Source organism: Myotis daubentonii, chromosome 10 (genome assembly GCF_963259705.1).
Source record: "Myotis daubentonii chromosome 10, mMyoDau2.1, whole genome shotgun sequence".
In the NCBI taxonomy this organism is placed as follows: domain Eukaryota; kingdom Metazoa; phylum Chordata; class Mammalia; order Chiroptera; family Vespertilionidae; genus Myotis; species Myotis daubentonii.
Genome location: NC_081849.1, coordinates 17,185,173 through 17,211,918, shown reverse-complemented (window position 1 = coordinate 17,211,918; position 26,746 = coordinate 17,185,173). Strand labels below are relative to the sequence as shown.

The window sequence follows — 26,746 nt, the reverse complement described above, 5'->3', positions numbered from 1 at the left end:
CCCCTTTAACAATAATATTTAAACATTTACATTTTGTGTACCTTGCAGGGCTATAACTCAATTCAAAGATCCCGAATTCTCATTAGTTCAAAGGAACTATTCCTTAAAAGCTCTTAAAACAGTTACCTCTCCTCTCTGACTCACAGTTAAGCCTCCTTACAGGAAAGCCACCGCAGCTTTTCCCATTACCTGTTCAGTGGGTCAAGATTAAATAATAATTAGAGTCATATAGTCATCACATTAGTTCTCCACCTAGGAGCACACCTCTCAATTATTTTAGAGAAGGTCCAAATTCACTTAGGGGATTATCTTAGAGTCATCTTTAAGTTCTGCCTCTCTTATTAAGAATCTCTAGCATTAAATGTGTTACTCGTGTAATTTTTAAAAAATAATATTAAGTCAGGTATCAGAAATCAAATCCACAGTAAAAACTTGTTAATAATCTGGATACTATGCTAACATTTACATGTCAAACTAGCTCAGAAGTTGTCCAAGTGCGGACCTGGACCTAGCATCAGCATATCCTGGGAATCTGTTAGATGTGGATTCTCAAGCCCCACCCCGTCCATACCGAATCAGAAACTCTTCAGGATGGGCCCTGAAATCTGTGTTTAAGTTTTTCTGGTGATTCTGATGCACACTAAAGTTTGAGAACTGTGATCTAGCTAGTTAGCAAAAACAGTTCAGGCCACAGGCCAATCTTAACAGAATAGTCCAAGTAGATGAACTCACAACATATTTAACAACCCCTCCCAGCCCCCCAAATAAAAAACAACAACCACCATAACGTTTCTCTTTAGTCCCTGGTAGTAATTTGGAAAAAAAAATTGTTTCAGTCTAAATAGTCTAATGATATTTTGTTTGTGTTCTGAAGTTATTTGAAAGATGCAATTGGTCTATATGTTCATTCAAAACATATTTTGAAAAAAAAATTTTGGACAAAAGCGATAAGGTCATTTTGATAGTCTTAATTGCTAATAATGAAAGCATTAGTGAATTCTACAAATTGTTACAGATAATGGTAAGAATGGCAGCCTAACATTCAAATTGTCCCCGAGCTGTCACCAAGCGCTGCTGGCCTCAGCAGGTAGAGGGCTGATGAGCATCTATTACCAGTGCGAGGTCTCTTGTTGGCTTCAGGGGCACTGAAGATGAGTAACAAACACATCCACAGGTACCAGAGTAGATGTTAAGGGAAAGATAACTGAAGTGGAGGCTGAATCAAGGTACTCATCAGATTTGAGGTTGTAAAGACCCGTAGGTCAGCCTGTAGGCAACACTGTAAAAGGCCAACTTAGTTAAAATGGAGAAAGGATAATAAAGGAGTCAACTGCCAGTCTAAAAAAACATCCACACAAAAAACACCCCACCCAATTTGAATCCTAAAACAGGCTTACATTCTATATCATCACATACACATGTGCTACTCTTAAGCAATTAAATCCTTTACAATCTAACATCATCAAAGCATTAAAGAAAATATCCAATAAACTAAAATCTAAATAACCAAAAGCAACAAGCTACAAATTATGTTTTATTAAGAATTTGCAAAATGTGGCCTATTGGAATGGGATATCATTCAGCCACAAAAAGGAATGAAGTACTGATACAGGCTACAGCACGGAAGAATCTTGAAAACATTATGCTAAGTGAGTGAAGCCAGCCACCAAGGGCCACATGTTATACAACTCCATTTATATGAAATACTCATAGAGGCAAATCTATAGAAGAAAAAGTACATTAGAAGTTTCCAGGGCAGGGGTCAAGAGAATGAGGAATGACTGTTAATGGAGTTTATGTGAGGGGTGATGAAAATGTTATAATTAGATAGCAGTGATGGTTGCACAACTTTGTGAAAACACCCAAAACTACTGAATTGTGCACTTTAAAAAGATGAATTGTATGCCATGTGAATTATACCTCAATTAAAAAAAAAATTCATAGTATACTCAGGGGATGCGGTTTGGAAGGCATACAAAGCAGTATTCTCTCAGTTATTTCTATACTGCAGTGAGATGTACTTTAAATAATGGTCTAAGTACCAAGGGGATCTGGCTTTGTTGTTAAAACAGATCGACAGAGGAAATGTACATTCAACAGGTGTGTATCTGATGACCACAACACTTAGGAAAGATGTCTTCCCCTCTCCAGAGTCAACTGTATGATGCCAGAGAAAACCAGGGCCAGAATCCCCTGCAAGTCTTAAATGCCACTGTGAGCATCACATCACCCCTGAGTACTTCCATAAAGCTTTTGGGACTTATATTATGACCATGTATCTGGGGGGAGGGGGTGTTGGCAGTTATCAGCATGTTTGCGGTACAATTCTAGCTAGTTAGAATAGGAAATTATTTTTTCTTGTAAATGTGACTGTGCCAAGAACAGCACCATCTATTGGCTGAAAATGTAGGTTAATATTTACTTTAATATGAACAATCTAAACATTGAAAAAAGTATTATCCTCTAACTAAAAAGAGTATGTGCACCCATAAATGGAGGTATGCTTTCCAACTTTCAAGTGCATGCCTCCAAACCTATTATAGTCCATCATAATAGCAAATCTTTCAAAAGGAAAAAAAAAGACATTTTTTAATAAAATGCAAAAAAATCCAATCTTACAATTCTTCTGGAAAATGGCAACTGACTGGCTCCTTCTGAGTGCAACTCCAGTATGAAATACTGGAACCTAAAAGGTAGTGGATGAAAGATGAATCCACGAATAAACAGATCAATCGGCAGCTCTCCTCTCCTCTGGCTTTGGCACCAGCGGCAGAAGGCTGACAGAGATTTTGATTGAAACTTTTTTTTAAAAGTAACTGCCCAGACTTGAATGTGACTAAATTAAAAGTATGATAAAACACTGAAAAGTCAGGTTGGTGCTTGTTCCTGTTACTACCTTTCAGGCATTGTGTGTGTGTGGGGGGGGGGGGGAGGAGAGAAGGGTGTGTGTGTGGTGTGAGTGTGTGTGTGTGTGTGTGTGTGTGTGTGTGTGTGTGTGTGTGTGTAATGCGCATCAGGCACGTGTATTTTTCATTCACGCCCATAATATCCGTAGCATGAACTTAACAGCAAAAACGCGATGTAGCATGCAGCCCCGCACCACGGTTATATTTATGGCTGCATTTATCTTATGTGTAGCGAACGAACAGGCTCTTTCTACACTTTGCAAAATAAGAGGAGGGAAGCGGCGAGGACAGGGGCAGCGATCGCCCAGCGTGTCCCCTGCGCGGGTGGGGGCCTGGACCCCGCGGGCGGAGGGCAGGTGCGGAGTGAGAGGTGGGGAGGCGCACTCCCCCCGCCGCTGACACCCGGCGGCATCCCGGCCCCCGGCCCTTTTCCCTCCTCGCTACGGGGCGGCGGCGAGGGCAAGTACCTAACGCTCTGAAATACCCCCACCTGTGCCCCAGGGTCCCCGAAAGGAACCCCACCGAGGTCTCATCACTCACCCAGGCGGCAGACACAGAGGAGCTGAATGAAAGCGAGGACGCGCGTGAGGAGGAGCATTTCCAGGCGATCCGGGGGCCCCCGCCACGCGGCCGCTCAGCTTCTCGGGGCGCAGAGGGAGGGAACGCGAAGGGAATGTTTGCTCCTCCAGCATATAGATGTGTAGATTGATGTGAAATTGTGTGAGAGAGAGAGAGAGAGAGAGAGAGAGAGAGAGAGAGAGAGAGAGAGAGAGAACGCGTGGTGGTGATCGTGGGAACGGGAGCCACTAGCCGAGGCGCATGTCGGCCAGCGGGCGGGCGGGCGGGCGGGAGTCCGTCTCCTTCTCCTTCTCCGGCTGCGGCGACCGCGGTCTGAGCGCTCGGAGCGCAGCGGGGCGGGTGTGGCGGGTGCGCGCAGGACCGAGCTGTGCGCGCCGCCGCAGGACCGAGGCGGAGGCGGGGGAGGGGGCGGAGGCGGGGGAGGGGGCGGAGGCGGGGGAGGGGGAGGGGGAGGGGGCGGGGGCGGGGGCGCACCGCCTTGCCTGGTGGCTGGGAACTCGCCGCGGGCCGGGGTTCCGCGTGATGGTGGGCGGAGGGGCGCGGCTGTCGCTCAGGGTCCGGGTCCCAAGGTAACGAGTCCCATGGCGACACCCCTCGCCCCGCCCCGGCAGTGGCTGCCCGGTGCTGAAGTTGGTGGGACCCGCTGGGGTTTAGAATCTTCGCGGAGTCAAGATCTTCTCGTTCGGACTCCCTCATCCCTTTGCAAGAGAAGAGGCCAGACCCCCCGCAGTCGCGCACAGCCAGAGACTGACCTTTGGGGGGTTCACTCCTGGAAATGTTTTCCAGTTCATTGCCGTCCTCCCTGCAGAGGCTAAATGGCTCCGATCAGAAAGTGGTGGGGGAAGTTCGAGGACACGGGCGTGCCCCGCTCCGTTTCCATTTTCCGAATCACCGAAGGAGTTCCAGACCCTGTTACTTCAGGGCAGCTGGCCGGCAAGTGACCTCCGGCCCAGACTGTGTGACCAGTCAGACCCTGCCCCTTCCCCAAAGTCCCATCAACTTGTCCTGCTGCGCACAGCGGCTTGGAGGCACTTTCAATGGCAATGGGTGGCAGGGAAGGATTTTTTTTTAATTGCTTGATTGAAAGATAAACAACAGAGATATATTGCACGCCTTCTGCTGCCTGGGAGCTGGAGCTGTCACGCTGTGCGTGCTGGTTGGTGTGGTGGTCTCCATATCTAGACTGTGTGCGCCGTGGTGTTAGGGAGTTTGCCGTAGTTCGTATCACCCAGCTCCTCACACAGAGGCAGAGATAGCCAATATGTGTTCCCTACGTATTTGTTGAATTAACTAAATGACAAGATAACGCAATGTCCCGAAAAATTCATAAACTTTTCAAATATTTTCATTTATATATATCCTTTAACTATTGGAATATTTTTTCTACTTATATGAGACCGAATCTGGAGCTTTTTGGAAGTCCACTCCAAAACACAGAAAATCAAGTTCTGAATTTATCGCTTGTATTCTTAGCAACCATTTGACTAGGTTATCTGTAAAGTGTGTGCTCCTGTGTCCTGTTCTTGTCTCAAAAATAGTATTTTAGTTTAAACATTTTAAAGAAAGTTATCATATACAAAATTGGGTTCTGAATGTACTTCGAGTGTTACCACCTGTTCTCACCAATATCCACAGCCTCTAACCCCCAGATTACATGTGCAGTGGCACTGATACTATTTGCTATTACTTCCGAAATGGATTGTAACCATGTAATAAATTTCAAATCGATCTAGAATGCTTAATCAGGAATACATATACATTTAAAGAAATTGACTCAATCTTATTCCTTCCATGAATAAAACAGAAAAGTTGCAACTTTGAAAAGAATTATAATGGGGGTTGATTGTTCAGTTTCCACTAGGGAAGAAAATATTTGCTAACACAGCAAGAAATGAATATAAACTAGAAATGTACCAAGAGGTCACATAAAGTGTTTCATATGGGCTGGAGTAGGAAGATGAGGTTTCCCAAAGATCTGTAGTTAATCGAGAAGGACTAGAAGGGGGAAAACTGAGGTCAAAGGTTTGGAGACAAGAATGAAATAAGCAGTCATGTGCTATAAAAACAGTGTGACTTAAATTTGAGCAGATTAAGTGGGAAACATTGATTTCCTATTGGAGGAGCTCATACATGAAGTACTAAGCAAGAGGGAACCACAAAAGAAACTTCCAGGAACTTCAACTGTTTAGATTAGAAGCTAGTTTTGCTCAGGAGCCTATGCGGTGTTCCATTATGCCTCACTTATCCAGTCTCCCTCACTAGGCTGCCAGAATAATCCAACAATAACAACAATGACTCTAACTCCCTTCTTACTTGGCCAAAAAGTCACATCACCAGTCACTCTTTGGAGTGAGATCACAAAACAGTGACACTGTTGAAATCGAAGTTACCCTGGTAAAAAGGACAGGTGGGTCCTGTGGTCTCTGCTAATTCAGTTCTCAGCTAAAATTATCATCATTCTTCCAGGAAGGCACAGAAGCCACCTTGAGGGAATTGTCAAGTTGCTACTGAGGTTTGCATTGGGAGCAGGATGGCAACCAATTCTAGAAGACTGTGTAACGCAATGGGAAGCTGCCTTGGAGAACCAGCCAATGATGTGATGGTCCTGGGGAGGGTGATGGAGCAGGAGGCTCAGATGGTTCAGGTTCTTGAAAAATAGGTCAACAGCCCAGGTGTTGGAGAAGAGAAGGCATCAGAAGGGTAGGAACATCAAAAGCAAGTTATACTGTTGTGCCCAGATTTCAAAGTTCCCAAGACCCCCAGGGAGCCAGTCAGTCCGATGCAAAAGCAAAGAGTCATCAATTTCAAACCCGGGTTTGGCTCCCCTGCCACACTCACCGATGCAACGGTAAGCTCCAGTGGCCGAGAGAGAGAGAGAGAGAGGCCTGATGGGACAGGGGGTTTTAAAGGGGGGTGGAGTGAGGGCAGGAGAGGGGACTGTGGGCCCCGCTGATTGGCCTGGGCGTGGCCAGCAGGGGCCTGGGCTTCCGGGAAGAAGGCACTCTCCTGAGCACATGGCGGCCGCCCCCAAAATGGAGGACCCAGGGCAAGATGGAGGGTGCAGTCCTAGCCCCGCCCAGGGCGAGCTGAGCCCGGGCTCCAGGGGCCAGTCCGGTTGCTGGGGGTCCAGTAGATCGACCAGTTCCAGCCCAGGCAGGAAGTCCACGTCCTCCGTCTCGTTCCCGGGGGTGTCGCGATCGCCTCCTCCTCCATCTCCTCGGGCGAGGGCACGCGCCCCGCCACGCCGCCGCTGCTGGTCCGGTCCGGGGGCGGCGGGCGGGTGGCAGCCTGCACCGGGCTCCCGCCGTGGGCTGGGGAGTCGGTGCCCGAGGCCGCCAGCAGCGTGGTCAGGCCCCGAGACGACTCGCCCTTTCAATACCTCACATTTCACAATGTTATGGAGGTCATGGTCATTTCTGAGATGTGTTGCCTGATTAATATTCATTAGTTATTGTGATTTAAAGTTATAAACCTGTGAAATCACATCAGAATTTAAATCTATCACCTATCTACCTATTTATCCATGTGTAAACCAATTGATAGCCATATATCGTTACATATATTATATCTTATATACTTACGTTTATAAATATATTTACATATTTATATCTTTTGTATATTTAGACATATATTCTATAATCTATAATATTATATGTATGGGGGGGGCTGATAAAGTTTATTTAAATTATGCTCTCTCATGTCAATCACATTTAAGTCCTGGAAGTTTGTATTTACAGATAGAGTTTAGTATATTCCTGGGAGAATATCTTGTTGTGGTTTTTTGTTTTGTTTTTTTTCAAAAATAAAAACGAAACAGGATACACTTACTATGAGAGCTCAGTAGCTTAACAAACATCTTGCTTGTCTGGGGGGTTATCATCTTGGATTTTAGAATGAAATATATCCAGAGGCTGCCAATGGCAATTTATGAGAGAGTCACAGAGTTCTTTGCTTTTTACCATAAACTCGTTGTTTAATTCCTAAATAGTCAATGAAGATCCGGGTCTTCTAGTGGGTCTTCATCTTAGTTTTCATCTGGAGAAGTGGTTAACTCAAGTGGAACCACAGTTTCAGTGTGCGCCCCGAGGTCTCACATGGAGGAAGACGGGTATGTCCATCTCCACCCACTACACAGCCACACTGTAGCCAAAGAAGAACAGCAGCTGTGCTGTTGCTCCTACCAGTTGCCAAAGAGGTAAACCAGGTGGGGCTGGAACTCTGGCTTCATTTTTTGCCAGTACAGGTAATAATTACTTTGTTGAACTATGCTAACAAAACAAGCTATAGGGTAAATACCTATATCCATCCATCCATCCATCCATCCATCCATCCATCCATCCACTCTCCCATTCTCTATATTTCTACATCAGTTCTTTAAAATTCATTCTTTACATTTTTTTATGCAACATTTCTATTGTGTGTCCATTATATATTATGCATGGCTTTAGGAGCTGACCATTGAAGTTTTAGTCGCTCCATCATTACCATAAAGGAACTCACAGTCTGAAAGGAGATAAAGGCATTGTTCTACAAAGTATCTTTACTGAGGATTGCCAGATAAAATGCAGGATGCCTAGTTAAATTTGAATTTTATGTAAACAATGAATACTTTTTAGTGCGAAATAATTTTCGTGTACTGCGATGCACTAAATTCAATGAATAAACTTAAGTAATAGGTTTTTAGTGTAAAGAATAATTTTTATTTACAAATTAATTTTTAGTGCTCTCCAATGCAACTTTTGGGACATTTTTATATTTTGTAAAAATTCATTATTTATATGAAGTTTAAATTTAACAGGGTGTCCTGCATTTTTATTTACTAAGTCTTCCCATCACACTTGGGTGGGTCTGGGAATTGTCTGATGTCAGGACTAGTCATTTGTGGTGGTGAAATATCCATGGTCTCCCATAAGTTTTCTTCCTCAGGAAATTATTTCCAAAGTGTCCCTAATATGAATAAAGATAGGGCAGATGGAGGAAGGAGGGTGTTTTCTCCGCAGAATATGTGTGGCTCAGAATGAGTATTGTATAATCATTGAATAGAACATGGAATTAAGGGGCATGTAAAATATCTACTTCTTATACTATGACAGTAATGAGTTCTTCCTGTTTTGCTCACATATGCTATTGCTCATTTCTATCCATTTTCATTGACAAATCTTTTTGAGCAGAAATCATTAGGTTGGATCAACTCAATATTTACAGTCTGAGAATGTAATTTTATTTCACTAGAAGTAAAGTTTATTTTTTGTGATTATAAGATGTTTATCAGAAGCAAATCTCATTTTACTTGAAACCAAGTATTTTAGATTGTGGTGATAGATTTATCTTGTGTTTTGAACCTTACAAATTTTGTTCACATATGATTGAGACAATGGCATATACTCAGTATTCTTGTGAAATTTCTAAAAAGACTGAAGAATAATTTTACTTTCTGTGACATTGTCAAACCTTTTATTTGGATCTGTCCTACTAGCAACTTTCTACCTAAAAAGCAGGTAGGAACCTGCCTGAGTTTTGCATCTTTGCTCCTAATGACGCTTAGGAGTTTAGCTAGTTGGCCTATTACCACCTTTTCACATTTCAGGTATAAAACAGGTGGGAGGATCCTCACTGATAGGTCCAGAGCTAAATGTGATGTGGTACTCTGAGTCCATTTGAAGAAGGGATAATTAGGTTTAAAAGAAAATCACAGTGAGCTACATACTTAGCCTTTTAGTATATTATCATGATTCACTATAAAATAATTTAAACTCATGATTGTAAAGTATATAATTTAGTGATTAAAACCGTATTAAAGAACACAAAAAGGTAGGAACCATTTTATCCATGTCAGGAACATTTATTTCAGGATAATTTTTCCTCTGTGTATTAGAATAATTTATTTGTGCATTTTGCATAAATTTTTTTTTAAATATATTTTATTGATTTTTTACAGAGAGGAAGGGAGATAGATAGAGAGTCAGAAACATCGATGAGAGAGAAATATCGATCAGCTGCCTCCTGCACATCCCCTACCAGGGATGTGCCCGCAACCCAGGTACATGCTCTTGACCAGAATCGAACCTGGGACCTTCCAGTCCGCAGGCCGACGCTCTATCCACTGAGCCAAACCGGTTTCGGCCATTTTGCATAAATTTAAAAGAGTGGTTAGAAAAAAATAAACATAAAACTGTAAAAAATTATTTGTGGATGAATATTGCTTACATGTCTATCTTTCTCAAAAAGAAAACATGTTATTGTAACAAGGATCTTAGGTGTCATCTTAAATCTTTGATTGGTTATACTGCTGTCTTGCTTTGGAAATATTCCTTTGTCTTTGAATAAGCCCAATTTTTGTATATGTTTAAAAGTAAGGGTATTAAAATTCTTGAGCCTCTCTTTATCCTGAACTAAAGTTTTAATTTGATTAACGCATATAAAAATGGTTTTTATTATTTAAACAGACTATTTTTTTAGAGCAGTTTTAGGTTCACAGCAAAACTGAGCAGCAAGTAGGGAGAGTTCCCCTGCATTTCCTGTCTCCTTGAGCTGCACAGTCCTCTCCACTGTCAACATCCCATACCAAGAGATACATTTGTTATAATCGATGAATCAACACGGAGCTGCAATTCTCCAATTGCTAATATTTTACCTTTATCATTCTCTCTTTTTTCTTATTTCTTCTCTTTCTATATGTATATATATCTGCATCTACATCCATAAACTAAAACGACCTTCTGGGCAAAGGAGTTGGGTTGATTTAAACTACTTCACCAACCACCTTTCAGGCCATTTTCCTTTGGTGTCTTCTTGAACTTATCAAAGAAGTGTATTGATTTCAGAATATTTTTATTAGCAGCATGATTTCCGATCATTTAGAAAAGGAAGTAGTGATCATTAGGAGCCACTTCATATTATTTAAGAACAATGCATGCTGGATCCATGTTATATCCTTGGAAAAGTTGCTCTTGATTTTGAAAAATGTTTATTCTCAGATGAATCTCCCTTCCCTCCACCCCCAGTCCCCTTGTTACTGGCTCTGACCCTCTTGGATAGAATATTGTACCTGCTTTCTTATTGGTTGTCCTGCCATCAGTCTTTCTGCTGGTTAGTCCATATTCAATACCAGAGTAATTTTTTAAATGAATATCTAAGATGGAGGACATACCAGTAAATAGGAACTGGCATTAATGATTGCTTCTAGGGATCTAAAAGTATTATCCAACAATTATTATTTCATCTCTATGGTGGGGACGTTTATTTGAGGAGCTCATGTCAATCAGCAGTGTGCTATATTGTTAATTTTTGGTTGTGTTAAGATAACTGTTAGTTGTATTAAGAGAATTGTATTCACACCCAGCAGGTGTAGCTCAGCCACTGAGCATCAACCCAGGAGCCAAAATGTCACCAGTTTGATTCCCCATCAGGGCAAGTGCTCAGGTTGCAGGCTCGGTCTCCTGTGGGGAGCGTGCAGAAGGCAGCCTATCGATGCTGTTTCTCTCTCATCGATGTTTCTAGCTTTCTATCCCTCTCCCTTCCTTTCTCTCTAAAAAATCAATAAAAACATATCTAAAAAAACAACAACAGAGAAGTGTAATCTTTAGAATGGGAGCGGGTGATTCCTCTTTTACATTGCGCTCCCCCCTTCCCCCCATTCACGACCATCTCTATTATAACTAGTGATATTTTTCTTTCCCCCCAACATCCATGATCTGAATTTCATTATTCAGGTAAGTTCCAAGGGAATGTATCCTCAAATTTTCATTAAATTACCAAGATTCATGTGGCCAAATTTAGGTTTATTGCTACTTCCATTTCTTTGCCATTTAAAGGTGAGAACATTCTTCTCCCTCTCTTACCAGAAGCAAGCACAGGATTGAAAGTCTTTTTACAAACTTAATTTAAAAATCAATATTTTTCTGCTCTCGAGGCCTTCGAAAAATACCCAGGAGAGTGTTAGACTGGAAAGTAAATGTGTAAAACAAGTTCTGAAAAATCAGAGAATCAGCAGGAGACTGGGTCATTGGAATGAGCCACTCTATTTCAAATGCAAATACATTTCCAATAAATAATCGCTTAGCTCTTTCCTGCCTATCTCCAATCAAAAATAGCATACAACCACTCTTGATGATCCATTATACTTTGACAATATTAAAAACTATTATGTTCACCTTTATTTTTAGCCTAAATATTATCTCTCTATAATACCATCCATTTGACCTTAGGGACCCAGGAAAAAAACCTCTCCCCTTGTAGAAAGAATTCCTGCTTTCCTCCAATCCTAGTGAGTTTTTTATTTTCTTTTCTTGCTAAATATTCATTCTTGCAAGATTGATCTGAACCCACTGACTCTTCTGGGGTCAAGGATCCATCATTTCTTTGAATTTGTCCCTTCCAATTTATTCTTCTCACCAGGCTAGTAAATATTTTCCATTAAAAAGTCTTTTTTGACCATATTTTATGATAATTATAGTGCCAGGTAAGTCTTCATAATTCTCTTGAAAGAATGGACTATCGTCATCTCTACTTCCTTACCTTCTAATTTCTCTCAAAGCATCAACATTAGGTTTCTGCCTTCCTTTTTCCATTAATAGTTATCTTTAAAGAGTAAAAAAAAAAAATCCCATTCTAATGGTCTTGCAAGTACAGTGCACCTTGAAACTAAAATCTCATAGTTCCTCCAAACAGGTGCTTTCTATGGTCTATAACACCTGAGAAATCTCCTTGGCCTCTTCTTCCTCCCCAGCCTCAGCTCATCAGTCACCAAATCCTCCAGTTTACTCTGAAATTCTACTCTGTATCAATCATTATTTATCCAGATAATCATTGGGCCTACCATATAGTCAGTGCTTAATAAATATTTAAATATATGAATTAATTTATTAAAGATGGGCCATTGTCAAAACAGTACTACTAGCTGCCTCTCCTGCCTGCTTATGGTAAGTTTCAAGAGAGCTATGCAATTCATCTGCCTGTAGCCTGGATGTTTCCCTGTCATTTTCTGGACACTAACTTACACCCTCTGAATAAGGAGGCTGGTTTTTATGATAATAGACTTAGACTACTCATAACACATTTGCCTTGACTTTTGTTCTTCACCTGTCAGTGTAGCTAGCAGACCTAGTATACCTCCAGTGCATTCATTCCCAGATCATAATCTTATACCCTCCTCTTCTTTCATGATTAACTCCTCCACAGGTTCTGTTCAGGTAGAGAACCAGCCAGTCCTGGGGACTTCAATCTTTCCCTGATGTTTTCAGCAGCAGTATTTGGCCTTTAGTTATTCAAAAATTTGAGAGTTAAGAAGCCTCTATATTTTGAGGCTATTGCAAAACCACGAAATTTGTCATTGGCCAAAATCTGTCTAAGCATCCACTTTTACTTACATTATTTCTACACAGCTCCTCCTGTTCCTTAAAATAGGAATAGAAGCTAAGGAGGTTCCACAGCCCTAGAGGATTCTCTCATTATTCTCATAAGAAAGAATACAACTACATAGATATATAATTGAGAAGCTGGTATACACCGAAGTTCTAGAAAACTATTGGCTTTCTTCTATACTCCTTCTACTGTAATAATGATTATAACCACACTTACATAGCACATATGAGGTGCCAAATGTTGTTCTGAAGGTGTTGTATATGATTGCTTAATCCTCCATCAAAACTACAAGGTGGGGAACATTGCCATCTTCCCAATGTTGTAGGAAAACTGAGACAAAAATGATTTGATCAGTCACACAGATTGTAAGTGACAGACCTCGGGTATGAACTATATATTTAACTATTAACCTACATTGAATCTTCCTGAAGACACTTAAGAGGTTCTTCCCCAACTAACCCCCTACCAAACTCAGATCAGGTGCCTTACATAGTAGGAAACATGTCACTATGTTGCTTTCCTGATACATAGTACATTTTACAAAGCTTGTTGCATGCCAAATGGCAGTAACATGAACAGTGTGTGGTGCAAGGAATAAACATCATTCCAGGAATTCAAGCGTGCCATCTGCCCAAATAAGATTCTTGTTAGCCTGAGGAGAATACTGACTGTGTTTCTTTTCAGTTACCTAAGTCAATATATTTTGGAACTATCCCTCAAAGGGTTTGGGAAATCAATATAGGAGAGTCGAGCAGAACGCGGCCCCAAGGCTGGAGAACAAAGGGCGCTATTAGTACCCTGTTTTCTTCCCTGAAGCCTCCAGCACCTGGTCATCCCCAAAATCTTGATAGGAAAACAGAACATAATAATAGCATTTATCTTTTACCAACTGTAAGCCAAATGTTTTTATATTGTTATCGTTAATCACAACCAAACCCCAAATTTGATATATCATTCCTCTATTTTGTAGATGTTTCCTGAGGCAGAATGAGTTTAGCATTACTCAAAGGTCTGGAGGGGAGAGGGGTAGAATTAGAATTAAAAATTGAGTTTCTCTGGTGCCAGTGCGTATGCTCTTTTCATAAACACAGCATGAATTTGGTTAGCTATAGGAAGGCCTCTTTCTCAAGCAGAAGTAGCCCCGTACTTACCCACTCCCCTAGTGCGCACCTGTGGTTCAACCTGAATTGACAAGACTCCTGCTAGCTTTATACTCCAATGAAACTGGTTCTTCATAGCGGTAATACCTGTACATCTTTATAGATGTATACTTCTCAAATTAAAGGCGAAGATTGATTAAGCATGTTCAGTAACATGAAGAAGTATTCAAGGATGAGAGCAAATTAAAATAATAAAAACCAAAATGGAAAAAAAAGATAATGCAAAGTGAGTATAACAGTCAGGATGGGCTAGATTATACTGCAGTAACCAAGAAAATTGACTTGCCAGGGTAGCTGCATTGAATTCAGGCTGTTTTATGATTTTGGCATCTCTTTCTCAACACGCATTTTTCACAATTTCAGGGAAAGAAAGTGCTGGTGCATCTTGTACTGTCAACTTAAATATCTCCATACAGATAGGGCATATATTACTTTCCTTCCAATCCATTGGCTTTTCAATGTGCCTAGAAGGAAAGAAGAAACAAATATGGGTAAAATGGATGTCTGCTACACAGAGTACAACCAAAAAGAAAGAGGAGGGGAGGGAGAGAGAATGAGAGTATAAAATAAAGATATAAAGAAACTCAAAATCAACAGAGCACAATGATTTATGATTGCATACTGATTGTAATAGTTTTGCTATCTTTTCTTAGGTTCTGAATGTTAAAAATTATTCTGAAGTCTTTCAGGAGAAATATGTAAATTTCCACCATTAGAGTTGAGTCAGCTCACAAATTGTTAATACTTTCCCTCAACATCTCAAGTTGAGATGTTGCTCCATCGCTGATGTCTTCCATAGGCGGTTGAAGAGGGTAGATGAATAAGACTGAAAGGACTGAATATGACAGCAAGACAAATAGTTTGTATTATAAAAGCAAATCGTTTCTCTGATTCTTTCCTGCCCCCTTTAACCTAGAAAAATGTTGATTATATTTATATACTTTCAGATCTTGAAGGCATGAACTCATCATTTGTATTTACTAGCATAACAGCACCAGTTGTGCTATCACTACTTACAAAAGGGAGAATAATTTTGCCACTTTTAACTTGAGCCAAATTTCCTTAATTTTTACAGTAAGAATATAGTTTTAAAAACATATATTGCTGGAAATAAGAGCCTGAGGAAAGACCATGGCTCTTTAGCTCAGCTAAGAGACATCATGTTCCTCTCTGTTATACTTCCCAGAGCTAATGTAATCTAGATTACATACAAATAGAATGGCTTTCCAGATGTGCATATACTTCTAACAGGTTATTGAAGAATATAGACACATAAAAGTAAAATTCTGAGTAAGTTGAGTTTTTTCACTGACTTTCCTCAACAGGTACTATGTTGTAAACTACTCTTCCCATTTCTTATAGCATCTTGGTCAGAGTATGCAAATTTCCCAGACAATCTTGTTTATTAAAACTCCAATCAAGTCAGCAATATCAATATTGGATGGATTCAAAGCTCTTTTTTTTTCTCCAGGGACAGATAGACGCAAGTAGCTTGGTGGTGGTGTATTCTTATAGGATTCCCATTTCTAAATCTTCTAAAAGCTCTGACTCCTCTGGGCTTCGGTTAGAGATATCATAGAAGAGTGTCACTTACTTTATGATGACAGAATCTTCTTCTGATTGGTTCTTGCCACTTCTTTATCATTGATTGGCTGTCTGTGCCTTTTGAAGGGTATTCGAAGTCTAACTCTTTTTTTTTTATTGCCAAACTGTTTAATCAGTTGTTCATAGTTTTTCCAAAATCATCATATAACCCTGACATCTAACATGTGGTCATATGCTTATGACTTCTGCCAGGCCTCAGAACTGGGTATTTTAAGGAGAAAAAAATTGCATCCTTGTAAATAAAAATTTAAACCAAAGACTGACAATCTCAGAATATATTTGTTTGAAGACTATTTGTCATTTTTCTCCAAATATATCTCATCTTTTCTGGGCCTTCTAAGAACAACCAACCTTTTCCATTAGGTCAGAACATACTAGTGTCTCAGGGTGGATTAATGTCACCAAATGATATCTTAAATTTGAGTATCTCTCCCCCCTCTTCAGTTTTTAACTTTATGGGCAAGGTCAGTTTTATTGGAAAAGCTAATGAGATCTATGAGTCTTCTTTCCAAAGTCCAAACTTTCAAGGGTTCATAAACCCTGGTTCTGGAAACTTGACTCTAATAAACCAGTACTGTGGCATTGCTTCCAAACACAAAAAAATATACAAGTGAAATATTATTGGAGGTCATGAACACTACACAAAATATGTAGCCTGAATGAATACCAACTGGTTGGCTGTCTTTAAAAATAGGATGACTGATATCACTATTCCAAAAAAAAAAAAAAAATGAGATGCCCGGCCGGCCGGAGTGGCTCAGTTGGTTGGGCGTAGTCCTGTGTACTAGGTTAGATTCCTGGTCATTGACACATGCCTGGGCTGTGGGCTCAATCCCAGGTAGGGGGCGTGCAGGAGGCAGCCGATCAATTATTTTCTCTCACATCAATGCTTTTCTCTCCCTTTCTCTTCCTCTCTCTAAAAATCAATAAACTACTTTAAAAAAAAAAAAAAGGAAAAAGGCAGGACAAAGAACAATTTTTACCCATAATGATTTATTCTTTACAATACTTTCTTAAAGAGGTCAATGATTTGCACTCAGCAGTTATATAGCCAAGAGGCAACCAAGTGTAATACAAAGAATTGGTCTGAAGTCCTTGCACTTGAAGGCTATATAAAATCTCTTCCTTCAAGGAAATAGGAAAATTAACAAAAAACACACAAGCTCCCTAGCCTCCAGAATCTCAATGGAAAATAACACCAACAGTTAGTGAAATTGTAGGTGTTAACATGGACAACGGATCTTGTGCAAATATGAACACCTAGGACTTCTGTATAGATGATTTTTATTATAAACAACAACATGTTCTGTCTCCATTACAAACCTTTCATATTGAAAGGCTCTCTAACATGAATTGCTTTAATATTAATTATGAAGCAAAGAAAGTTTAAGAACCTCACAGCGGGAGCAATTCCTAGCTGCGGGTGTTAGGAGACAAGCTAACTTTCCAGACCAAAAGGCACTCACTGCCAGGGCTGAAACAAGCTCTGAACCAAACCAGCCACATGGGGTTGTTTCCTTGAAAACAGTGGTCACCTACGGTTTAGCTTGAGCAGCCCGAGGACAAACGGAGCAAAGCAAAACCATCCCTTCTCTTGAAACCCACCACTCACACGTGGACTGGCCGCCCTCATCACTGTGCAGGTGGAGTGCGCAGAGAGCAGTTCAGTTCTAGCTGGGAGCTGTCATCCCTATCTGCACAACTGCCACACGGATGGTCCAGACTCAGTGTCTTTCCTGAGAGCCACCTGCCACACCTTCATGAGGTGGCCATGACCGTGCACTCCCAGACTGCTTCCTGACTAGGCCCCATTGAAGACGGACACAGATAGCGCCATTCTTTCCAGGGCCACATAACTTTCCTTGGTCAACTCCGGAGTCCCCGTGACAAGCAAGAGGACCCCTGAGCTTCTCTGCTGCTGGGCCTGGGTGGAGCTCAGGGACTGGGAGCCCACTGCACTGTGGTGCTGGCCTTCACCAGCCCAGTTCTTGTGCAGATTTCCCAGCCCCCTTGTGTGTGGGTTCAATTTTTTCTATTCATTTTCTTAGTGGCAGGTATCCTACCCCATCCCTAATAAGATAAAATAAAATTTAAAAATTGCACTATACATTGGGGAAGACAAATAGGGCAGCATTTCTATGAGAAACAATAGGCTTGAAAAGCCTGGCACTGTAAATGCTTGCATGAGCAGTTTCACTGAGCGTGCTCAGGGGTAAAATTTTACCACCATTTTTTGTTTTGCTTTTATTTTTAATCTTTAGAAATTAAACACAACTTTTAACATAGAACATTTGGATAATAATGAAGTGTAGCCCTATAGATCAGCGGTTCTCAACCTGTGGGTCGCGACTCCTTTGGGGGTCGAACGACCCTTTCACAAGGGGTCGCCTAAGACCATCGGAAAACACATATATAATTACATATTGTTTTTGTGATTAATCACTATGCTTTAATTATGTTCAATTTGTAACAATGAAGTTGGGGGTCACCACAACATGAGGAACTGTATTAAAGGGTCACGGCATTAGGAAGGTTGAGAACCACTGCTATAGATCAATCCTGTTGTACAAATTGAAGGTGGGTTGTTTAGTCCCAAACTGACCACCTTGACATCAATCCATGGCACCTTAAAGTAACTGTCGTCACGTTTGTAACAAGACATTTATTATTCTCAGCAGCAGGAAATCATGAAACAATCCCTTCATCTTCAATAGCTCTTTTTCATTACCCTGCAAGGAAAAGTGGCAGGAAGCGAGAATGCAGCCCAGCCTGGGCATCCGGATGTCAGCCCATTGCCCCTGCACGCGCCATAGCCTAAGAGGATGACGCCAGGCTAATCTGTCTGTGCCGAGCCAACACGGCCAAGGGTGAACCTGAGGAGGGGCGGTAAAAGATTGAAGAAAAGACAGACAAGAGAATGAGGCTCGGTGGACCTCCCATGCCTGGATGAGGACACAAAAGACCCAGCCTGCAAGCCGATGCTTTATTTTATAGACTGATTAAAACAAGGGTAGATTAACATGTATACAAATGTTCTTGTTTTGGCAACACTTGCTGCCCCTCCCACAGCCCATTAGCTACTTAGGAAGGAATTAAGGAGGGCTACAAGGTCAGGCTTAATTATGCTAGGAGAGCTCTGTCCTCCAGGCTGGGACTTCTTTGTGGCCCTGCCACCGGTCAGCCTGAGGCTTGACCCTAGAGCTGCTCCCTACATCTGCCCACCTGTATTCATCTCTTCCAAGAAACGAGACAGCTATGCCTATAATAGCATGTGTCGTGCCTTAGACTGTGTCCCTGTCCACCCCCTTCCCCAATTCCTGGCAGAAGAAAACTCAAAAGGCCTTTTGACTTGACTATTTGACCATTCTGGAAAGCCACACCAGCACCACATAAACTTTTAAAAATAAATTAAATTAAAACATTGTGTCCACCAGGTTGACATCCAGTCCACTTCAAGAGTTCTCCAAGTGCACTGTTGAACAGTCTTACCTTAGGGCAGCGGTTCTCAACCTGTGGGTCGCGATCCCTTTGGGGGTCAAACGACCCTTTCACAGGGGTCACCTAAGACCATCGGAAAACACATATATAATTACATATTTTTTTTGTGATTAATCACTATGCTTTAATTATGTTCAATTTGTAACAACGAAAATACATCCTGCATATCAGATATTTACATGATGATTCATAACAGTAGCAAAATTACAGTTATGAAGTAGCGACAAAAATAATTTTATGGTCGGGGGTCACCACAACATGAGGAACTGTATTTAAGGGTCATGGCATTAGGAAGGTTGAGAACCACTGCCTTAGGGCCTCTCCTCCCACCGGCCACTCCTTTTAGGAGCCCTTCCAGCAGTGCCTCTGTGACAGGACAGTGCTGCTACACCCCTTCCAAGTCCCAGTGCCATCAGCTCTGCACCAAGGGAGTGAAGGCTGGGCAAGAGGGAAGAGGAACTTGCTGACAGGTACTTAGTCAGCAGCTATGGGAAAGGGAAATATGCCACAGGAAAACGGAATGACTGAGACTAAAATGAGCTGTTTGGAACCCTGCCCTGGTGGGGTGAAGATTCCCAGCATATTAGGCAAGATAACGATTCACCTTGTTTAATAACACAGCTTTGTTCTAAAGTCCTGTAAAGGACTGAATCAACTGTCTTCTCACTTCTACAGGGAAACTAGAAAAAAGAACTCCTCTGCTTTTCAGTCCCTTAAAGATGTTTGCCTGAAAAGACAAAAGCAGCTTGGAGACCCTGGATTTTCTCCTGTGACAATGTGTCTTTCTACAGCCCAGCCCAGGTGCTTGTTTGAACATCTATGTCTTCTGTGAACCTAGATGCAGCTATAAGCACTGCTACCAGGTGAGGAGCGAGGTAGTGAGTGGTAAGGAGGAGGCCTCCCTTTTCACACTGAATACATACCGCAAGGATGTCAGGGCCTCCTGCAGGTGTCCCGTTCATTCCTCAGCAGGTTCCACCACAGAGCTCCCTGTGCAGGACCAGGAGGCTCACTGCGAGAAGAGCGCCAGCAACGAGTGAGATCCGCCATGCCATTCAGGGGCTTTCAATCTGGATGTGGGTGTCTGTCCAGGAGCCTCCCAGGACACGTGGTGCCCACAGCCAACCCGAACATGGCGTCCACTTATGAAGCATGGAGGTTGTCATCAACTGTTGGTATGCAATAAACTGGACGTTAAAAAAAAAAGGAATTTAAAACAACCTAAAAATGTGTCTTGTCCGTCTCTGTTGCCCAGACCGCCAGGGGAAAACACATCTACTGGATCTGGGGAGGCTACAACGGTGCAAGCGGGGTCAGCCTTCAGGAATCATGACTTCCAGCTCGCACTGTGTAGCCAGCAAGCAGGTGGCCATGTGCACGCCGAGGGCCTTCTGTACCCATAGGCAATTCTCACTAGTCATGGAGGAGCCCCAATCCAACGAACCCCGTAATGAGGAAAGGCTGAAATAAGGCTTGGGCCCTGCGAGATGTTTCATTCAATATAGCACCCCCCTCGCACCCCACCCTCGAGTCAGCTGGAGGCAGACTTGGCAACGGAAGCTAGCCTCATAAAATGGTGTAGTAATAGAAGTAACGGGACCAGGAAGAGGCGTCTGCTCCAATGACGTCATAGCCATCGGTGGCCACAGCGGGTGGGGTGGGGGGTGGGACTGGTCATGCAGCCAAGTGTCAGGAGTAATGATTATAGAGGGGCGGGACATGAAGAGTGCCAATCTGGAAACAGTGCAGTGGAGAAGCACTATATTCTGCATAACTGATGGTCACTTTCTCACTTCGGTACCTGGTGAGTCTGATCGCTTTTCTGAGTTCACTGGTAATTGGAGCCTTAAAGCCACCTTTCCTGAGCAAGGAGTCTATTGTTCGGATCTGACCCCAGTCTTGCTCCTTAGCAACCTCAGGTAAATATGTGGCTGTACGTTTGACACCTTTTTCATTGATGAATTCATTTCGAATCCCATGGACCGCTACCTCCCAGTCCAGGTAACCACTGGCGTCCTCCAAGATAGTCAGGAGGGAGACAGAGCAGGACAGTTTAGGCAGCTCCTCTGGGGGTTGAGGGGGGTGGGGTGGGGGATGGAGGGTCGACTGTCCTTAAGGGCGCTGCTTAGCGGTATTCCCTGAGTCCTGAATGAAGATTCATGGCCGAGAAGGTCCCAATGCAGGCACGAAGCAGCTTGTCCCGCCCTGTCTTCATGTCACCAAGAGCGGAAAGGGGCCACTGGTGAATCTAGGGAGTCCTGGCTGAGGGAAGCCATGGAGGTGCCAGTAGAGAACATCAAAGCAGGAGCAGCACATGTCTGCGGTCACCGCCAGATCCTTGGTGGTGCTGGCAGTTCCGTTGGGTCGGGGCAGAGGACTCAGAGCTCCCGAGGCGGGATTCATCCGTGTGATGGGAGAGTTTCAGGTCCCAGAGGTAAGTCTGACACATCCTCCCGACCGACCTGCTGCCACCGCATGCTGGCGGCTTGGAAGAGGTCCCGATTGGAGCCGGGCCAGCGGTGGACTGGTTCCGGTGAGTGTGCGTCCCACTTCCAGATGGAAGACGTGGGCGTCTGGACCCCGCAGCAGCCTGCGGCCAACTTGGGCTCGAGTGGAGGAAAGCGGCGTCTTTCCCATCCTGACTCGGTGCTCGCGGCCTGGAATGCGCAGAACCTGGAGCAGAGAGTTTGTATCCCCCGCCCCGGGGAACAGCTGTAACAGAGGAGGAGGTCGGCTATTCTGTCTCTGAAATGAAGTTTCTTCCTTCTGATCCCATCCTTTCTCCCGGTACCTTCTCTCCCGGGGCGGGGGCGGACGGGACCTCTCACACACCGCCTGTTCCTGTCTCATGGAGCCATGCGCCCTGGGGGGGCGGGGGGAGGGGGGGCGGCGGGGCTGTGGACGGACGGGTGGACGGGCGGGCAGGCGGCTGGAGGACTGAGTGGAACCGGCCGAGCCGTCTGTATCCCCGGGGCAGGGTGACGGGAGGCTCGGAGGGGCTCTCTTGATGGTTTGGCAAAGATATGGATTCTATGGAGCTTCCTCACTACAAAGTTTTCTTTTTTAAAAAATATATTTTGATTTTTTTACAGAGAGGAAGGGAGAGGGATAGAGAGTTAGAAACATCGATGAGAGAGAAACATCGACCAGCTGCTTCCTGCACACTCCCCACTGGATATGTGCCCGCAACCAAGGTACATGCCCTTGACCGGAATCCAACCCGGGACCCTTCAGTCCGCAGGCCGACGCTCTATCCACTGAGCCAAACCGGTCTCGGCACTACAAAGTTTTCTTATGTGCGTGATGCAAAGTTGTCTCCAGCTTTCCCCCCATTAAACCTACAACCGCTGGAAACCCCAGACCCCTGTGCTGCTGCTCACGCTCTCGTTTACCCGTGGGAAGCCCTCGCAGGTGCAGACCCGGCAAGGTAACTAAAGCTCCAGCTACCTTCTTCTTTGCCCAGTGCATCCCGAGATGTGTTGAGCGGAATAATGACCCCTCCGAAGATCTGCACAGCCTAATCCGTGGAATCTAGCAATGTGTCACGTCGCATGGCAAAATGGGATTTGCAGACAGAATTAAGGTTGCGAATCAGCTGACTCTACATGAGATTATCCTGGATTATCCAGGTGGATCCCATGTAATTACAATGGCCCTTAACAGTGGAAGAGGGTGGCGGAGGATGAGGGCAGAGGGGTGTGATGTGGAAGGGACTCCACCACCCCTTGCTGGCTCTGCAGATGGAAGAGGAGGGCTATGAGCCAAGGGATATGGGTGACCTCGGGAAGCTGGTAAAGACAAAGGAATGAATTCCTTCCCAGGGCTCCGGAGGAAAGGCAGGCGTGGTGGCACTTTGACTTCAGCCGGGGGACCCCAGTGTCAGACGGCTCGCCCACAGAACTGTCAATTTGCGTGAAGCCACTGGATCTGGGGTGATTCTTTTTTCTTTTTTATTTGTTGGGGTGGTTCTTTATGACAACTAGGGAACTACTACTCCAGGCAACCTTGTGTCTTGGCCATGCCAACGCTGCTGGCTGCTCCACACTCGGCTGCCTCCTCTCCTCTTAGTATTGTGCTTAATTTCCCCAGCTCAGGTGGGCAAAGTACAGACTAGCAATTCTACAGCTTAGGCCGATGCCTAACAAGGGAACAAAATGCCACTTTCCTTCATACAAGACGGCGTCCACCTTTTACTGTTTGGGTTTGTATTTGGAGATGGAGTCTTGGGAAGGTGATTACGTCATGAGGGGACAGCCCTCAATGATGAAAATGGTGCCTTTAAAAGATGGGGGACACAGTGTCCCCCTTCTCCCTGCGAGGGCGTAGTGAGGAGAAGGCAGTCTGTGAATTAGGAAGCCGGTCCTGAGCTGACACCATTGCTGCCAGGGCCCTGCTCTTACACCTCCCAACCTCCAGAAGGGCAGGAAGTAAATTTCTGTTAGACGCAAGCCATTCAGAAGCTATGGTGTTTCTGTTGTAGCTGAAACAGATCAGGAATCCCTTTTCTTTTCTCTCCTACCTCTTTTATTTATTTAGTTATTGCTTCCTGGGAGAGTTTTTATCAATTCTCTCTTAACATGTCTGCTGAGTTTATTGTTTATTTTATCATATTTTTCATTCTCAAGAGCTCTTATTGGTATGTAAATGTCCTTCAAAAGTAGTATCCTGTTCTTGTTCCAGGATTGCTGTGTTTTACCATCTATGTCACCTCCTTCAGAGATGAAAGCCTCTAGTCTCTATCAGGTTGGGGAAGGCAGGGTAATCCGAACGTGTGAAGTAAGTGAGAGGATCTAGGATTCTAGGTTCTTAAACAGACTGTCAGCCAATCTGCTGTTTTTCAAGCCGTCCTTCCCTTACTCACAGACGCACCTGCAGTGTCCAGCTGGCGTGTTTTCAGGGCTCCGCAGCGCACACTGGGTGGCTTACTGGCTCTCGCCATGGCTAGTTCCGGACCCAGCGCTCTCGGGCCCTGGAGATCCCTTAACATTCACCCCAGTTTTCAAATTTTGATTTTTCTCTTGTCTTCTTTTGCAATTATTTTTTTCCCACCGTTTTCTTTGTCCTTGTTTTTTCATTACTTAACAAATATTCCTAACTGTTGTTTCAGGAGGGCTTCTATAAGGAATAGGGGTAGATGAATGTGTGTGTTCAGTCCACCATATTTAATACCTTTAATTGGGGTGGCACCATATGTCTTTTGAAAGACTCGCTTGAATGAATCATCCTCCCCATCCTAGTCACCTGTCTGGGGAGTGTGTGGGGGGGGGGGCGGAGGAAGCATGGCACAGAGGAAGAAAGCCCTCTCAGCACAGGCACTTCTTAGAGAACAGACCCCTCTCCCCCTTTCCCCAGTCGGTGGTTCCAGAGCCAGTGGATAGCCTCTTAGTAAATGTTGCATTCAGGGTCCCTTCCCGATGTTTTGTTTTAGGGGGACTGTCTTCAGAATTTGGCATTTCACTTTTGGCTTTGGGCCTTCACTAAAATTTTGAGATAACAGGAAAAATTTCACTCAGTATCCTATTATATATTGAGCTGGCTATTATTTATTTCCTAAGAAGTCTTTTCCCCCCAAGTTAAATTAAAGAATTGTTCTGAGTGCTCAAACACTTGATAATAATTATTTTGCATTTATTTCACCTGTGCCTTCTGCTTATCTATATTCTTGCCCTTAAATATAACAGTGTAAACGGATTTTGTGTGTGCTTCCACAAAATTACGCAGGTCTTCAAATGCTAATTACTTAGTGGCAATAATGCATATGTCTTCTTTAGTGAAGATATGATTAGGCACATTTCATAATATATGGTTCTGTATAATGAAGAATGGAAGTACTGAATTAGGACCTATAGGAAAAATTCTTATATAAGACCATCAAGCAAATCAAATAGATAGCACTTACTATATTTTGAAGCATTTTACTTTTTCCTTTCTTACCTTTAACAAATATTTAATGGGTTAAAACAACGTTAATACTAGTTCCCTGAAAACACACACACACATCATAAATTCTCAGGAGGCAAGGCTGAAAGGCATCATAACCAATGACTTAGAGCTATGACACCACTTTTCTTTCTAACGCTCCCTGATGCCATTCAAGGAACTAACTCTGGAGCTGCATCTATGTCTAGAAATAATCATTTTCTTTCCTCCTTATTGTTCTTTTCTCTTACATTATTCTACTGTGAAGTAAGTTCAAAGATGAACTTATATTTCTAGATGATGGAAAACAGACTTATTGCCCTATTCACTTTTATACACCAAGGTCTCCTATTTTTTCAGTTTTCCCATTTTTTCCTGGCAGTAGGCACAGCTAGATTTTCCTCAATGACAAGATTCTCCAGAAGCCAACCCCACAGCTTCTGTGCTTAGTGCCTCGGGCTCACTTTTACTCTCACTTTTGGTCTTAGAAACTTACTGCAAGTGTGATGTTCAAAGAGAGAATTTACCTCATCCGACACATCTTGCATATGCCTGCTAACGATATTTTGCAATACCATTTTCTACAAAAACTTAAATAGGTTAGGGGTAATTTCTGAGAGTCAATTCGTTTGCAGTGAAAGGAAATAATTTAACATTGTGCCGTACTGCCACGAATTGAAGCTTCAATCTGTTTGGGGTGATGATGATTACATTTTGCAGGAGGTCGTTCAGGAAAGTGACATAATGGGAGCTGGTGCCACTTTGCCTGGAATGGAGCCATCTTGCCCAGAGCTAGAGGAAAGAATGCGTTTTTCGCAGAGTGGTGTCAATTAATGAAGGTTTTTCTTCATGCGCAGTAACCAAGATGTTAATAGTTAAAACCCAGTGTGGGTTTTGAGGCACAGAGACCCATCTGGCCTCCGTTCTGTCATTTGCTTGCTGTGTGAGCTTGGGCAGATGACTTACCCAAACCTCATTTGCCTCCTTGGTAAATGAGGGCAGTACTATTTCTCTTACAGGGTTCTTAGGAGGATTAAATGAGATAAAGTTGGTGAATGTCCTTTGTAAATTTTAAAATGCCGTGGAAATCCAACTGGTATGATGGCTTAATGATTTCTGTGGCTGAATGGTGGTTTGCATTGCATTGTAAGACTATCAAACACAGTGGGGTGGAGCCTTCAAGGTGCCTGAAAACAAGAATTCAGTCATCCTGTTTGGCACTGCAGCCCGTACACATCTTTAGTTTCCATTCCTGCTCATTCCACAGAACTGTCCTTAGGAACGATTGTTTTCTATGTGCCTGGTATGTATTTTATTTAGTTTTCAGAATTTCCAGATACCATTTAATAAGCAGTGTTGCAATTGCAATCTTGCCAATCCTGAACCAGTTACATAGAACAAAGGCCTTTTATTTCTAACTAGTAGCCCTGCACAGGAATCCGTGCCCCAGTAGCTCACTGCCACCCTCCAGTAGCTCTCCGTCCGCTGCCCCGCCCTCCTGTAGCTCCCTCAGCCCGCCCCCACCCCCCCTCCCCTATACCTTGCTGCCCTGCCCCCTCCTGTAGCTCTCCACCACCCGCTTGTAGCTCGCTGCCACACCCTCCTGCTGATCCATGATCCGGTCATTACGCGGTCAGTCATTACACGTCAAGGCGTAACGACCATTTGCATATTACATCTTTATTATATAGGATTCTCTGCATTGCTCAGAACCCA

At 43.3% G+C, this 26,746-nt stretch overlaps 1 protein-coding gene and 2 pseudogenes across 4 annotated transcripts in view; all 3 read right to left on the bottom strand.

The window, feature by feature from the left end:
- The window catches only part of PTPRZ1 (protein tyrosine phosphatase receptor type Z1), a 178,420-nt gene extending 174,613 nt beyond the window's left edge, over positions 1–3,807 (bottom strand). For 2 of the 4 annotated variants that reach the window (XM_059711665.1, XM_059711666.1), the window contains exon 1: positions 3,447–3,807. In XM_059711665.1, the coding sequence (XP_059567648.1) occupies positions 3,447–3,504 (58 nt within the window). In that variant the 5' untranslated portion in view covers positions 3,505–3,807. The remainder of the gene's footprint in view (positions 1–3,446) is intronic. The other 2 variants (XM_059711668.1, XM_059711667.1) reach the window with 2 other exon arrangements.
- Positions 3,808–7,330: 3,523 nt separating this feature from the next.
- Positions 7,331–7,791, bottom strand: LOC132211327 (putative uncharacterized protein C6orf52; annotated as a pseudogene).
- Positions 7,792–20,776: 12,985 nt separating this feature from the next.
- LOC132211326 (AMMECR1-like protein) lies at positions 20,777–24,050 on the bottom strand (annotated as a pseudogene).
- Positions 24,051–26,746: the final 2,696 nt, after the last annotated feature.